Source organism: Scyliorhinus canicula, chromosome 5, assembly GCF_902713615.1.
Source record: "Scyliorhinus canicula chromosome 5, sScyCan1.1, whole genome shotgun sequence".
Lineage (NCBI taxonomy): Eukaryota > Metazoa > Chordata > Chondrichthyes > Carcharhiniformes > Scyliorhinidae > Scyliorhinus > Scyliorhinus canicula.
In genome coordinates, this window is record NC_052150.1 from 208,309,306 (window position 1) to 208,325,956 (window position 16,651).

Below are 16,651 nucleotides of genomic sequence, written 5' to 3' on the forward strand. Positions count from 1 at the left end.
CAATTTAGTGGCAATTTAGCGTGGCCAATCCACCCTACCCTGCGCATCTGTTTTGGTTTGTGGGGGCCAAACCCACGCAAACACGGGGAGAATGTGCAAACTCCACACGGGCAGTGACCCAGAGCCGGGATCAAACCTGGGACCTCGGCGCCGAGAGGCAGCAGTGCTAACCGCTGTGCCACCGTGCTGCCTGAAAATATTAGCAGCTCTGTAAACGTACCCTATCATCACTTAAGTGATGATTAAGTGGTGATTAACTTGTTTATTGTACATAAACTTTTCCCTGCAGGCAATTTGAGTTTTAACTCCCTTGAGTTCAACTTTTGGACGCAGGACGCTCTCGAATAAAATGACGTAAAGTTGCTATTCTACTACAGTAGCTCTCATCACTGCATGTCTAAACGTAGTGACCATCGCTTATGGCTCCCAGCTTAATTGAGCAATTTTATTCAGTTAGTACTTACCGCAGTGTGCCTCGTGCAACTCCTGAATTAATTTTAAAGGACATGTGTTAATCTGAAGATGGAAGATGCTTGCTGAATGCCTTCCAGGAGCAGGTCAAGTGGAAACACACTCTTGACAAGGGGGCAAATACAGATGCCAATTAAACAGTGCCACTTAAGTGCACCAATTCTTTCCCTGCTGAACTCTGCCCCTCCAACCTCCCACCACCCCTCGTATTCATCCTTCTTTTAAAAAAAAATAACCGTAGTTCATTATGACTCGAGAGAGAAATGTTCAGGGCGGAAAGTTTGCTGAGACTGTTGACAGGTATGATGTTGGAAATGACAGTAAACGGTGCTGCAATATTGGGAATGACTGCATCTGCTTTTGTGAGTCGGACAAAGAAGGTTGAGAAGAGGGCTTGTGCGTAACTTAAAAATGGGACACTTAAGCTGAATAGCTTGTTCTTGTGCAATACATTGTGTGATTGAAATAACAACTTTATAAAAATTGCAAAGGACACAAAAGAAGCTACTTTTTTTTTTCCCCGAGCTTATTCTGTAATTTGGAAATCTGTTGCGTTTTTCAGAAACAATATAATGTTGGGGCCTGGACTGCATTTAAAGCCATAGGGAAGTTACAGCGCAGAAAGAGGCCATTCAGCCCATTGCGTCTGCGCCGGCCAAAAAAGAAAGTAGCCACTCATTTTAACTCCACTTTCCAGCACCTGGTCCCATAGCTGTGCCAGTTACAGTATTTCAGGTGAAGGTGCCTTTCAGATGGGTTGAGCATTTTGGTCTCAGCCACCAGCTTTGGTAGTGAATTCCTGACGCCCACTACCCTCTGGGTGAAAAGGTTTTTTTTCCTCATGTCCCCTCTAATTCTTCTACCAATCGCCTTAAATCTAGGCCCCCTGATAATTGACGGGAAACCTGTCTCGGCCCCTCATAATTTTGTACACCTCAATTAGACCAATTAAGCCTCTGCTTTTAGGGGAAAAAAACTAGCCCGTCCAATCTCGCCCCAGAACTGCAACTTTCTAGCCCTGGCAACATTCTTGTCAATCTCCCCTGCACTCGATCCAGAGTAATTATTTCCTCCTTGTCATGTGACCAGGTGTTCTGGGAGCCCGGGTTCGAACCCTGTCACTGCAAATGGTGAAATTTGATTTCAAGAAAGAAATCTGGAATTTAAAGTCTCATGATGACCATGAAAACCATTGTCGATTGTTGTAAAAATCCACCTGGTTCACTAATATCCTTTAAGGAAGGAAGGAAATCTGCCATCCTTACCTGATCCGGCCTACGTGACTCCAGGCCCACACAGCAGTTTGGTTGATGCTTAACTGCCCCCTCAAGGGTGATTAGGGATGGGCAATCAAAGCTGGCCCAGCCAGTGGCGTCCACGTCCCATGAACGAATAAATAAAAAAGAAAAGTGTACATATTTCCAGCTGTGAGACCAGCATTGTACAGTTTTATTATTACATCCCTGCTTTTGTATTCAATACCGTGGCCAATAAAATAAAGCATTCCATTGGTTTTCTTGACTACCTTGTCCACCTGTCCTGCCACCTTCAAGGACATGTGGACATGCACTCCAAGGTCTCTCACTTCCTCAACCCCTTGCTGTATCTTTCCATTTATTGAGTATTCCCTTCCCCTGTTTGCCCTCTCCAAATGCATTATCTCACACTTTTTTCGGGATTGAATTCCATTTGCTACTTCCCTGCCCACTCGACCAAACCGTTGGATGTTATTCTGGAGTAGACAGCTATTCCCTGCACTATCAACAAAAAGGCTAATTTTTGTGTCATCTGCAATTTCCCAATCATGCCACCCACAATTAAGCCTAAATCATTAATATATAGAACATAGAACACTACAGCGCAGTACGGGCCCTTCGGCCCTCGATGTTGCGCCAACCCGTGAAACCATCTGAAGCCTATCTGACCCACACTATTCCATTTTCATCCATATGTCTATCCAGTGACCACTTCAATGCCCTAAAAGCTGGCGAGTCTACTACTGTTGCAGGCAGGGCGTTCCACGTCCCTACTACTCTCTCTGAGTAAAGAAACTGCCTCTGACATCTGTCCTATATCTACCACCCCTCAATTTAAAGCTATGTCCCCTCGTGTTGGTCATCACCATCCGAGGAAAAAGACTCTCGCTGTCCACCATAGAACATATACAACAAAGAGCAGCATGAAACTCTGTGGAGCACCCCGGACAGTGTTTTCAATTTGCAAAAATGTCCATCGACTATGACCCTTTGTTTCCATTCATTGAGCCAATTTTGGATCTAACCTGCCACCTTTCCCTGCATCCCTTGAGGTCTCACTTTTCTGACCAGTCTGCTATGTGGGACCTTGTCAAACGCCTTACTGAAATCCGTGTCGACAACATCCACTGCACTATCCTCGTCAATCCTCCTTATTACTTAAGTAATTCTATTGCATTAGTAAGACACCGTCTTCCCTGAATAAAACCTTGTCGACTATCCCTGATCAATCTGTGCCTCTCTGGTGACAGTTTATCCTCTCTCTCTCTCTCAAATTGTTTACACTAATTTGCCCCCCACGGATGTCAGATTGACTTGCCGCTGGTTTTCTAGCCTGTCCCTCGTGCCCATTTTAAAGAATGGTAAATGCCCGCAGACCTCCAATCCTCTGGTACCCCACCTGTATCTAGTGAAGATTGGAAAATGGTCTTCAGAGCGTCTGCTATTTTCTCCCTGGTTCCTTCAGCCTAGGATACAATCCATCTGACCCTGGTAATTTATTCAGCTTCAAGGAAGCCAGACCCTCCAGTACTTCCCCTGTCTCACTGCATTTATTATATTTAATATTTCACACCTCTTCACCTAGAATGCCGGAATCATTCTTATTCTTCTTATTGAAGACAGAGAAAAATACTCATTGAGAACACTACCCATATCTTCTGGACCAACCTCCAAGTTACTGTGTGCATCTCTTGATAGGCCCTGCCTTTTTCTTTCTTATTCTCTTGCTCTAAATCTATTGGTAAAACAACTTAGGATTTCCTTTGATTTTACCTGTCAATATTTGTTCATATCCTCACTTTGTTTTCCTAATTTACATTTTTATTTCTCCCTGTACCTTCTATACTCCTATAGGCTTTCTACTGTATGAAGTCTTTTGTGACTCTCAAACTTTCTTTTTCTGTTTTACCTTGGCTTGTATACTGTGTAACCAGGGGCAGTACTACTCGGCACGGTAGCACAGTGGTTAGCACTGTTGCTTCACAGCAACAGGGACCTGTATTCGATTCCTTGCTTGGGTCACTGTTTGTGCGGAATCTGCGTGCACTCCCCGTGTCTGCGCGGGGGTTCCTCCGACATGTACCGAAAGACGTGCTGTTAGGTGAATTGGACATCCTGAATTCTCCCTCTGTGTACCTGAACAGACGCAGGAATGTGGCAACAAGAGGATTTTCACGGTAACTTCATTGCAGTGTTAATGTAAGCCTAATTGTGACAAGAAAGATTATTTTATAATAATCCCCTAGTCACCACACTCCGGCGCCTGCTCGGGTACACTGAGGGAGATTTCAGAATGTCCAATTCTCCTAACAGCACATCTTTCGGGACTTGTAGGAGGAAACCCACGCAGACACGGTGAGAACGTGCAGACTCTGCACAGATAGTGACCCAAGCTGGGAATCGAACCCGGGACCCTGGAGCTGTGAAGCAACAATGCTAACCACTGTGCAACCATGCAGCCCATTACATGTAAGCCTACTTGTGACACTAATAAAGATTATCATTTGACCATTTTTCTTTGTGGGGACATGTCTACACTGTGCCTGTATAATTTCACCTTTGAATACCTCCCACTGCTTTGTCTCAGTTTTTGGTTCCAAGAGCTATATCTCTCACCAAGCTTATCTCTCACAGTTTTTGTAAAATCTGTAACCTTTACTCCTATTCCATCTTTGTCCTTGTCCATAATGATTCTAAATCTAACTTTTTCACATGCGTTGGATGTAGCCACTGCTGGCTGGACCAACGTTTGCTGCCACTATGCCACCGCCTCCTCTTGATCACTGTTGCCAAAATGGTCCCCCCCCCCAGTGCTACTTCATCCACCACTTGCCCCAAAGACTAAATCTAGAATTTGAACACCCCCCCCCCCCCCCCGGCCCGGCCCGGTTGGGCTTGCTGCTTGCCGGCCAAAAATTAGTATTAGGGCAGTTGAAGTCTCCACCTATTACTGCCTTATTGTTTTTGCACTCAGAAATCTGTATGTATTGACTATTCTGGCTCCCTTCCACTATTTTCGTGTCTCTAGTACAACAGTCCAAGCACTGTGACTGCCCCTTTTTGTTTTTTCTCAGCTCCACACACATGGCCTCATTTGATGCTTCATTCAGTTCTGATTCTTTAATTGTCAGGAAATGAGTGTTGTTGTGTTAGCAAGCACCATGATCCATTACAGCAACCAGTACACACACTTGCATTCAATGTGACATTGCAGGTGGCTACGACGTGTTAAAAGGCAGGAGTTTAAAAGCAATAAGCCACTCTCAGATGATATCAGTGGTGTCAGTCACAGATTGAGGCAATTGCAATTTAAATATTTGTTCACAGGGGACAATGGTTTATTCATGCAGCACTCTGGGTTTTAGCACAGTTGAGGATTATAATTGGCTGAACACTGCCAAAAGTGTGAAAATCCAGTGAATAGAAAATAGAACCCCTCTCGTGCAGGAGGAGGCCATTTGGCCCATCCGGTCCGCACCGACCCTTGGAAAGAGCACCCTACCATGGGTCACTCCGTGACCCTGTTCCCGTAACCCTGCACATCTTTGGACTGTGGGAGGAAACCGGAGTACCCGGAGGAAACCCACGCAGACACGGGGAGAACATGCAAATTCCACACAGTCACCCAGGGCCGGAATTGAACCCGGGGCCATGGAGCTGTGAGACAGCAGTGCTAACCACTGTGCCAACGTGCTGCCAATAATGTCGCACCCTATCCCAGAAATCTCCCTCAGCTCCTCAACACTGAAATACCTGTTCATTTAATTCTGATCTTCAGTGCCCATGGTTTTAATTGCTCCATCATCGAAGGCTGTGCCAAGACCCTAAGATTTAGGGTCTTTTATCTTTTATCCCTCCCCTTTAAACCTACCTTTTTGACCAAACGTTTAGTTGTGTTCCCGAATATCTCAATGGCCCTATGTCAGGTTTTGCTTTGTGATGTTCCTGTGAAGCCCCTTGGAATGTTTTATTACACTAAAGGCACTATATAAATGTAAGTTTGTGTAAATAGGAAAAGTTTATAACACCAGAAGGAAGTTTGATTACTTTCTGACTCCGATCATTATAAAGACCAGATTAAATTTTTTAGTCCTTGCATTCAATCATGCGTCTGAGCGTTTCAAAGCACATCTGTGTAGCAGGGAATTATTGTATAATTGCAGTTTACAATTGCTCAATTTTCCTCATGTTTTCGTTCCAGTCCCAGAAGAATCATTTTTATTGGGCTGTGTTTTTGCAATCGCAGACTACCCTGAGCAAATGTCGGACAAACAGCTGCTAGCAACTTGGAAAAAGGTAATAACGAGTACATTGCTGGGCTCCAGAATTTACTGATGAGCTGCTCTGCTGTGGATACCCAGAACTGCGAAATGGGTTTTATTGGACGTGGCAAAGTTGCAATGGACGTGGAGAAGATGTTTCCCATTGTGGGAGAATCCAAAATGAGGAGATGTTAGCACAACATGATCACGAATGAATTTTAACGGGGCATTCAGGAGAAACTAAGAGGGTGGTTAGAATTTGCCGATTGTATGGAATATTTCAAGTGAATAAGTAGATCAACCTATTCAAGAGAAGCTAGCTAAGTACATTGTGTGTGGGGGGGGGGGGGGGGGGGGGATGAAGAAACAGGCTTTGAAAAATATCCCACTGTTTCTTTTGATCTAAACCAATGACCTAGATTTTGGGGTACAGGGCGCAATTTAAAAATTTGCAAGGGGACATAGAACATACAGTGCAGAAGGAGGCCATTCGGCCCATCGAGTCTGCACCGACCCACTTAAGCCCTCACTTCCACCCTATCCCCCGAACCCAATAACCCCTCCTATCGTTTTGGACACTATGGGCAATTTATCATAGCCAATCACCTATCCTGCATGTTTTTGGACTGTGGGAGGAAACCGGAGCACCCGGAGGAAACCCACGCAGACACGGGGAGAATGTGCAGACTCCGCATAGACAGTGACCCAGCAGGGAATCGAACCTGGGACCCTGGCACTGTGAAGCCACGTGCTAACTACTATGCTACTATGCTGACCCTGAATCTTTTCATTGTGGGTGATAAGTTGAAGGTTAAATGTTGGTCAGGACTCAGATAGTGGCGTGTTGAGGATGGAGGGGAAGAAGGGAGCGAGGGGCCCCCCTGCTCTTCAAAGTAGTATCATGGGAATTTGTTTTTGTATGTACTCCAGAGCAGTGCATCTCAAACTATCTGATGTGGCGTACCGGCAGTTTTTTTTTTCAATGTGCCAGGGACCGGTGAGCGAAACAAGCCAATCCAGGATTACTGTCTCTTTCTTTTCTGGAAACACTCCAAGTACCGGCAGACGATGGCTCGCGTACCGACACCGGTACGCGTACCACACTTTGAGAAGCACTGCTCTAGAGGACAGGTGTAACACTTTGTTTGGAAGGTGACACCTCCAACAGTACTCCTTCGGAACTGCACTGGGTTTATCACCCTCTATCTGTGCACAGGTCCTTAGAGTGGGGCGTGACCCCACACCCTTCTGACTCAAGCGACAGCTCTAGCAGCTGAGTCGCGGTTGACGCACGGAATGTTGTTCGAGGTAGGATCATGAAGGCAAAAACCTCAGGAGTCATGTGAGGTGGAAGATGAGTTTTTTTTAAAATTCTGAATGGATCTGCAGAGATTGGTCAGGTGGCCTCCCTTTCTTATCTCCGGCTTTCACGGTGGAGGGTTGAACTAAATGGACCCCAAAGCAAATGCGGTTCAATTCCTGATTTGAACGGAACAAGCTGATTTTAACCAGTTCTACAACTGATCCTGAGCTGCGATGCGTTTAGATATATCGTAAAATTAAACTGATAAATTTCTTTAAAAGAAGAAAACTGTTTGGGAGGTGATACAAGATGACAAAGACTTGAAAAAGATCTAACAGCTGCAAAGCCTCGTGTTTAGAAATGCAATCAAAATTCAGATGGTGTGAATTGTTTTGTTTTACACGCCGTTGTATGTCATTATCCAGATTATCCAAGCCCATGGTGGAATCGTAGATCCCACCCTGACTAATAGATGTACCCACCTTTTGTGTGAAAGTCAGGTCAGCAACATGTATGCCCAGGTAAGCGTGCACATTTAGTTGCCTTTTTCTTTCTCCAATTTGCATGTTTTCAAGCGACGATAATATTTTTATCAATCAATTGTGTATCTTGTTCTGCCTCCAAGCTGAATTTGAGGATTGCATCAATAGACATATTGTATCAGATTTCAGCGCAATGCTCTTTGTTGGCAAATGACTCACCTCCATTTAATTTTGAGAAGCGCTGCATTAGCTACAATCTGCGATCCCTTGCGATGTCATTTGAGACGCAGTGAAACATTCGTTTTTGCATTATAGCAATTGTCCTTAATGTTTTGTCCATAGGAATTTCCGTGGAGATGGTTTGGGTTGAAAGTGAAGTAGAAAGAACCCAGCATCCATTGTAATGAGTTAGTGTCTTGCTGGCCCCTATTTGTACATTTGGTCCCTCTCCTTCTCTTTGTTCTTCTAGTAACTGTCTGTGTGGAGTTTGCACTTTCTCCCCATGCCTACGTGGGTTGCTCCGAGTGCTCCGTTTTCCTTCCACCGCCCAAAGATGTGTAGGTTAGATGGATCAACCATGTTAAATTGTCCCTTCGTGTCAACGAGGTTGGTGGGGTTATGGGGATCGGATAGGGGCCTGGGTGGGGTGCTCTTGCGGAGGGTCAGTGCAGACCCGATGGGCCGAATGGCCTCCTGCATTGCAGGGATTCTATGATCATGGCTGATGTATGATAATCCTCAACTCCATTTTCCTGCCTTATCACCATAACTCTTGATTCCCTGACTGATTAAAAATCTATCACAGCCTTGAACATATTGACCCAGTCTCTCATCCTGCTGGAAGAGAATTTTAAAATCCTAATAAACCTCTGAGAGAAAACCTCCTGGTCTCTAGCTTAAATGATTAATCTGTCAGCGAGGAACGACGCAATGTTTATGACATTTCGGGTTTTCAATGCTCTAATGGCAGGTGCACATCAGAAATGTCATGGCCTTTTTCTTCTCGGGCTGACTGACACTTTGCATATTTCCAACGTTTTTGTTTCTCTGTGGTTTCTGCATCAGTTTGAGGAGGAATACCACTGGGCACATGAAGAACGCCATTCAGCCAGCCTTTATCATTTACTTGCAGGCAATGCACAGTCAGTAATGCATTCGAGGACGGAAAGGCAATGAACAACTATCCGCGTTCGTTTTCACTTGAGTCCTTGTGAATTTATGGTCAGCGTCTTAAACAAGGATTCACAGCCTTTAGACACTGAGTTTGGCAATAAAACCCGGTGGCACCTGTAATCCTGTACCAGCCTCCCCAAACAGGCGCCGGAATGTGGCGACAAGGGGCTTTTCACAGTAACTTCATTTACATAAAATTTACAGTGCAGAAGGAGGCCATTCGGCCCATCAAGTCTGCACCGGCTCCCGGAAAGAGCACCCTACCCAAGGTTAACACCTCCACCCTATCCCCATAACCCAGCAACCCTACCCAACACTAAGGGCAATTTTGGACACTAAGGGGAATTTATCATGGCCAATCCACCTAACCTGCACATCTTTGGACTGTGGGAGGAAACCGGAGCACCCGGAGGAAACCCACGCACACACGGGGAGGATGTGCAGACTCCGCACAGACGGTGACTCAAGCCGGAATCGAACCTGGGACCCTGGAGCTGTGAAGCGATTGTGCTATCCACAGTGCTACCGTGCTGCCCTACTGAAGCCTACTTGTGACAATAAACGATTTTCATTTCATTGCAATCCAGTTGAAAGGAAGGCTTGAAAGGGCCGAGAGCTGTGACTGAATCCGACCCATCTAATGGGGTCAGAGGCTCCTGTCTTGGCTGCAAGGGCTGCGTGTGACAATTGTTTGAGCAATGTCAATCAGTTCCTCGCGCGGTCACTTGCACAACATAATGGGCAGCATGATTCAGCACCGAACTAATCAGTCTCGCTGAGAAATGAGAGGTTAGGGCTTACTCCGACTTCTCCATTAAAGAAAATAATCATGCAAAACCTTTAAGCGATTCAATACCTGGTAATGCAAATAACAGTGTAGGTCAGCCTCTGTAGAACAAAGCTTTTACTTCATTGTGTCACCTAGCACACAGTCAAGGGGTTTTGAAGCAGCTTGTAAAAACTGCCTTGGAACTGTTGTGCGTTGACAACCCTTGGCATCGTTGTTGGTGACTCTTTTATGGGCATCTTGGTGGGGCTTACACAAGATACTCGCACGTTGACTGAAAAATAAGGTAAAATGGAAGCGGGAGGATGAGGAAGTAAATTCTTCATCTTGCAGACTTCATCTTCAGAGTTGACAAAAACTCTGCTGCGGTAGGCAATTCGGTAGCAGCAGTGGAGTACTGCTGAAACTGGCAATGGACGTAGTGTGTTCCAGTTTGGAACAACTTGTTGAGGATCCCTTTGCACTATATGTTCTAAAATAAATTTAGAGTGCCGAATTCATTTTTTCCAATTAAGGGGCAATTTAGCATGGCCAATCCACCTACCTTGCACATCTTTGGGTTGTGGGGCGAAACCCAAGCAAACACGGGGAGAATGTGCAAATTCCACACAGGCAGTGACCCAGAGCCAGGATAAAACCTGGGACCTTGGCGCTGTGAGACAGCAGTGCTAACCACTGCATCACCGTGCTGCCCACCCCCTTTGCACTATTATCAATGAAGAAACCTTGGAAAAATTTGCAGTGATCAGGATCTCAAAGAGGAGAGGAATATTCATAACCTACATAATTCAAAAAGCCTAGATGCAAGGACAGTTTGAGTTTAGCAAAAGAGGCCTGCTATTATTTCAAAGCATTGTGCTTTTCCATTCTCCCAGTCTACATTAAAAGCCACAGTGCTTTATTAGCTTTTTGTCCTAAATTGGGAAAGTGATGTAGTGAAAAGGTCACTGACTGGTGTTCTGCGGGCACAGGTTCAAATCCCTCCATAGTTGCTGGTAGAATTTAAATTTAATCAGTAAACGATGGAATTGAAAGCCAGTCTCAGTAACGGTGACCGCAAAACTATCATTGATTGTTGTAAACGCAAATCTGGGCCGCTGGATGTATTTTGGGGAAATGAATCACCCCTCCCGGCTTGTGGGCAGCCTGCCTTGTCGCAACGATGGATTTGTATGGAAAAAGGTCCTTGTGGATGGGGCTACACGCTAGATGCTAGGCGTTAGTAGGTGGGCTCTCCCACAGCGGGAAACGTAATCCTGGCCACATATTGGGGGGGACTGTAGACCAATCGACCTGAAATATGGGTCTTTGCGGGGAGAGAAAGTTCTGAGAAGTACTTCAGAAACTAACTAAAGAGACAAACAATGCAGAAAGAAAATTGTGGAAACTAAACAAATGTGCTTGTGGCCTGAATGGTGCTTCAAGTGTACAGTATTTCTGGATGCCGGCCTTGTTCAACTCCTCAATGTAGCACCGTTTGCCTTGCCATGTCATCATCTGCTTTGTAGAGCGGGGAGGCAATCGCCGGCCGAGGGACTTCGCTATCGGCCACTTGCTCAAAATGGCGGCCTGATAGTGGGACTCCCTCGGGAATCCCTTGTCTCTTTGCCATGCGTAAATTTGCGTGGCAAGTGATAGGGAATTGCTTCCCGATTTGCGCTCCCCGGGGGGAAACGTAAATCGGTTGCACTTCTCCTTCAGCAGGAGAACATCGTCTCCCAAATGGAGAATCTAGCCCCCAAGTCACCGCTAATGAATCCAACAAGGAATTTGGGAGAAATATCTTTACTCAAGAGCGACGAGAATATGGAATGCTCCAACTGATGAAGTAGTTCAGGTGGATAGCATTTAAGATAAATGCACGAGGGAGAAAGTATTGATGAGGTGCAATGAAGTAAGGGAGGAGGAGGCTCTTGTGGAGTCTGAACACTCGTGGACCATTTGTGATCTGCTACTTTGCTGTAAAATTCTGTGGCATTCTGAGGTTATATGATTTTGTGAAGGAAGCTGTAAATGCTGAGAGTGTTAATTTAGGAATGCAATAATTGTAAATATGAATGCTGAAGACAGAACATGGCTGATAATAAACGGTGCTATCTGATCTCATTATTTTGGGATGCTAGTAACTTTTTGGGGATATAATTAACCTTTCTCAGGTTGCTCCCTGGTGGGTCACAATCAGTAGTGTAACGGAAGCATCTGACAAAAGAACAAACCTGATGGCTGGCTGCTACTCATTAGTCCTGTGCTGTTCAGGGAATTGATCACAGCAGCTGTGACGGCAGGAGATATCTCTTCAGAATTTGAAACAGCTGATCCCAGTCGTCCCGCACGCTGGAGGATGATCACCGCTGTCACAATCCTCCCCACCCACGATCGCCGCCATTCGTCCTTCAGGCTGTCACGATTTAATATGCGGGATGAAACGCGCAGCCTTGCGTGTACACAGCTTTGTACCCAGTGGGAGTATGGTAATGGGTGGCACGGTAGCACAGTGGTTAGCATTGTTGCTTCACAGCGCCAGGGACCCGGGTTTGATTCCCGGCTTGGGTTACTGTCTGCGCGGAGTCTGCACGTTCTCCCCCTGTCTGCGTGGGTTTCCTCCGGATGCTCCGGTTTCCTCCCACAAGTCCCGAAAGACGTAATTTGGACATTCTGAATTCTCCCTCCGTGTACCCGAACAGGCGCCCGAGTGTGGTGACTAGGGGATTGTCACAGTAACTTCATTGCAGTGTAAGCCTACTTGAGACAATAATAAATTTTATTAAGAATCTTTTTGGCAAGGAGATGGTGACCCAGTGGTGTTGTCACTGGATTGTTAATCCAGAGGCCCGGCCTTATGCTCTGGGCACATGGGTTCAAAACCTACCATGGTAGCTGGTGCAATTTAAATTTATTTCATATGTTGGAACTGAAAAGCTAGTTACTTGGTCTGTCCTACGTGTGACTTCAAACCCACCGAAATATGTTCAGCTCGGGGTGACACAATGGTTGGCACTGCTGCCTCATGGCGCCGAGGACCCGGGTTCGATCCCAGCCCCGGGTCACTGTCCGTGTGGAGTTTGCACAATCTCACCATGTCTGGTTGGCCACGCTAAATTTTGCCCCTTAATTAGAAATTATTTAATTTTTGTTAAATGTGTTCGGTTCTAAACTGCGGTGTGACAGTCGCTCAGTTGAAGGGAATGGGGAATAAACGTTGGCCTGGGGCAACATGTGTGAAAGAATAAAAGTTCTAACCTGAGCAAAAGACATGGAATTTGGCATTTCTCTTGCTTGTGCCTGAACTCTCATTAATGGTCTCTGCACATTCCGATCGTGGCAATATATTGAGAAGCTTTTTAAAAAGCGGTTTTAAATAAAAGGACACGAAGACAAAATACTACCGGTGATTCCAGTCCTGTCACTGTCCTCCACACTTTGATCTCCGTCGTTCGTCCTTCAAGCTGTCACGAGTTGAAGTGTCCAAATAATTTGGATTAAGGCGCATCAGGCAGAAAATGAAAATGTCGTGTTTAAAAATAACTTCACTTAGCCATTTAAATTGAGGAAAAACTGCAAAGTTATAATGGGGTTGGAAAAAGAGGGTAAAGCAATAGGGTCAACCATGTATAGATTTATCCAGGGTGTTTGCTGTGGGATTAAATATTAATTCCTCGAGCCAATGGTTTGCTTTTGCTCTATTCGGCCCCTTTCTTCAAAGCAGAAGTAGTATTCATTGGGTTTACTTCCCTTCAACCAAAAGCAACCGATGATGTGCTTTGGAATGTGACACTGGCATCAAAGATGAGTTTGCCGATAGCAAGCTGGGGAACAGTGCCTGATGTCCGTGGATTATCTTGTGTCCCAGAGATTCATCGGCTTACTTTGAAACTAGAACATGCGTGTGTCCGTCCATGTGTGTTTGAGATTCAAGAATGTGTCGCAGCCCAGCTTAATCACAGAATTTTAAGACTCATTCGTTTTTGTCTGTTTCCTATAGCATTGTACAGGACTGCGCGCTATGTTGGGAGGGGGGGGGTCACCCACACTCCTGTTGGAAATTTTTCATTGTGATTGCTTTCATTTAATCCTTTGTTATCCATCATGCCTCATTTCGCCAAGGTTTCACTTTGTTCTCCTATTGTTGCTAGGCCTTGAGAGAAGGCAAGCGATGCGTCACCGCTCATTGGTTGAACACCATTTTAAAGAGGAAGAAAATGATTCCACCTCACCGAGGATTGCATTTTCCGGTGGCCTTCCCGCCAGGCGGCAAACCTTGTTCCCAGCATGTGAGTAACTTTGGAAGATTCCTGTCGATTGCCTAAGTAAGGATGTTAATTCATTTCTGTTAAAATCAGTTGAACAGTACCGACTGAAAAGGAAACCCTCTTGCATTTGTAGCATTTTCCCCGACCACTCGAAGGGGCTGGTTTAGCACACTGGGCTAAATCGCTGGCTTTGAAAGCAGACCCAGGCTGGCCAGCAGCACGGTTCGATTCCCGTAACAGCCTCCCCGAACAGGTGCCGGAATGTGGCGACTAGGGGCTTTTCACAGTAACTTCATTTGAAGCCTACTTGTGACAATAAGCGATTTTCATTTCATTTCATTTAATTTCAAGTGCTCTTCTGCCAATAATGTACTTTTTAAATCCTTTTTAAAAATTCATGCAAGGGTTGCGGGCTGACTGGCTAGGCCAGCATTTATTGCCCATCCCTAATTGCCCTTGAGAAGGTGGTGCTGAGCTTTCGCCTGGAACCATTGTCATCCGTGTGGTGTAAGTACATCGCAGTGCTGTTAGAGAGCGAGAGTTCCAGGATTTTGACCCAGCAGCAGTGAAGGAACAGGCGATATATTTCCAAGCCAGGATGGAGAGTGGCCTGGACGGGAACCTATATGAGGTGGTGTTGCCATGCACCTGCCTTTGTCCTTCAAGGAGGCAGAGGTTGTGGGTGAGGAAGATGCTGTCTGTGGAGCCTTGGTGAGTTCCTGCAGTGCATCTTGTAGATGTTGCACACTGCTGCCACTCTTCGTCGGTGGTTAAAGGAAGGAATGAATGTTTGTAGAAGTGGTAGCAATCAAACGGGCTGCTTTGCCCTGTTGTGAACCTTGAGTGTTGTTGGAGCTGCACTCATCCCGGCAAGTGCTGAGTATTTCGTTATAACTGATTTGTGCCTTGTAAATGGTGAACAGACTTGGTGGAGCCTGAATTACTCACCTGCAGGCGACGAGCATCTGACCTCCTGCAGCGACAGTATTTATATGGTTAGTCCAGTTTAAGTTTCTGGTCAATGCCAGTCCCCAGGATGTTGAGAGTGGTGGATTCAGTGATAGTAATGCCATTGAATGACAAGTGCAGCCACTGGTGTAATGAAAGAAATGCAGGAGCCAATTTGCGCATGTCCCTTGAGCAGCAATGTGATGATGACCAGGTAATCTGTTTTGAGATGTTATTTGAGGGATCAATATTGGCCAGGACACAGGAGGGTAACTCTCCTCTTTAATTTAGTGCCATGGGATCTCTTATATACACACACACACACACATACCTGAGCAGGCAGATGGGAGTGATAGTTTAATGTCTTATTTAAAAGATGGCTTATTGTGAAAGTTCAACCAATTCAATGAACTTGTGGGGTAGAACTATTTTGCAGGCGATACCTGGTGCTGCTCCAGGCTGCCTGAAATTGACTTGGGCCAATTCTCAGGCGTCTTTGAAAGTCGCCTAAATCAGCTTGTAGTAAGTATAAAGCATGGAGATTGAGCCCCTGAATTAGGTCTGTTTACAGATTTTGGCAGCATTGGGCACGGACGCTCTCGATTCTTCTCTGGCTGATGACGACAGAATTTTATTTTGCATCATTTTTAAAAGGATTTCCAGTGAAGCCAGCAAGAGCAGAACTGATCTCTCGGTGAAACAGCTGCAGCAAGGGCATGTCAGGGGAAAGTAGGTAAGGGACAGTGAGACGCTCCCTCACTGTTGATTGAAATTTTTTTTTTCCATCATTTTGTAATTTTTATTCCTTGCCAATAGTACAGTAATCTGAAAACAATATACAGATGCAAAATCACAGATGCAGCCCAAACCTTCACTGCCAGGCTTAGGGAAGTGTGCCTACCACGACGGCTTTGCACTGGAACACAAACTTAAAAAACGACGCAGGGCTCTGCCTGGGAAATGGCGGCAGGCGAGGGTGGCTGCTGTCGCCTGGGCCACATGTGTAAAGAAGATCACATGCTATCACCATGTAACTACAAGTCAAGGAGGAGTTACGCAATGAAATCTAGAGGTCTGTTAAATCCACCTTTTCTGTTCATGTATTGCCGATATTTCCTTTTCTGTTGCACATTAACAGCGTAAGCATTGACAGAGCCGTCCAGTTTCTTGCCCTTCGTTGTGTCAAATGCATCAAATCCCATCACCTTCAACAGTTCGATTTCTGCCTCCGTTTTCCCCTCCATGTCAGCCTCTGAGATCTCGCGTTCTTTCTCCTGATCTTTCTGTCTCAAAGGCGGTATTGAATTTGACTTGTGTCGGCGTGGGGACCTTGACCATCTTCGGTGAGGTGACCTGGAGCGGCTCCTCCATCGTTCCCGGTCTTGCTCATGTGACCTGGAGCGCTCGCGCCGCCTGGCTCTCTCCCGCTCCCTGGATGTCGACCTCGAGCGGCGACGCTCTCTGCGGGGTGAGCGGCTCGTGCTCCGACTCATCGCTCGGAGCCTGAAGAACCAACACCTCCGGAAGCTTCCAGAAACTCCGTTGATTGGAATTTATAACTGACTATAATAATATATTAATTTTATTAATGTATTATACTATCATATTAGCCAACCAGTCGAGTCTGCTACTGAATGGCGTGCATTGGTCTTGCAGTACCTGGCTGCATGCAACAATTCTCAACAAAGGTATTCCAGCACTCAAGCAGGGAAAAACTGA

At 45.7% G+C, this 16,651-nt stretch overlaps 2 protein-coding genes across 2 annotated transcripts in view; one reads left to right on the forward strand and one right to left on the reverse strand.

Annotated features, from left to right (window-relative positions):
- The window catches only part of paxip1 (PAX interacting (with transcription-activation domain) protein 1), a 127,501-nt gene that overhangs the window by 72,700 nt on the left and 38,150 nt on the right, over positions 1 to 16,651 (forward strand). Inside the window, exons 8-10 of the mRNA XM_038798403.1 lie at positions 5,929 to 6,023; positions 7,718 to 7,813; positions 13,868 to 14,005. Coding sequence (XP_038654331.1) covers positions 5,929 to 6,023; positions 7,718 to 7,813; positions 13,868 to 14,005 — 329 coding nt within the window. The remainder of the gene's footprint in view (positions 1 to 5,928; positions 6,024 to 7,717; positions 7,814 to 13,867; positions 14,006 to 16,651) is intronic.
- LOC119966542 (U4/U6.U5 small nuclear ribonucleoprotein 27 kDa protein-like) lies at positions 15,967 to 16,464 on the reverse strand. The gene has a single exon (XM_038798404.1). It carries the CDS (start codon positions 16,423 to 16,425, stop codon positions 15,985 to 15,987), a length of 441 nt encoding a protein of 146 aa, XP_038654332.1. The 5' UTR covers positions 16,426 to 16,464; the 3' UTR covers positions 15,967 to 15,984.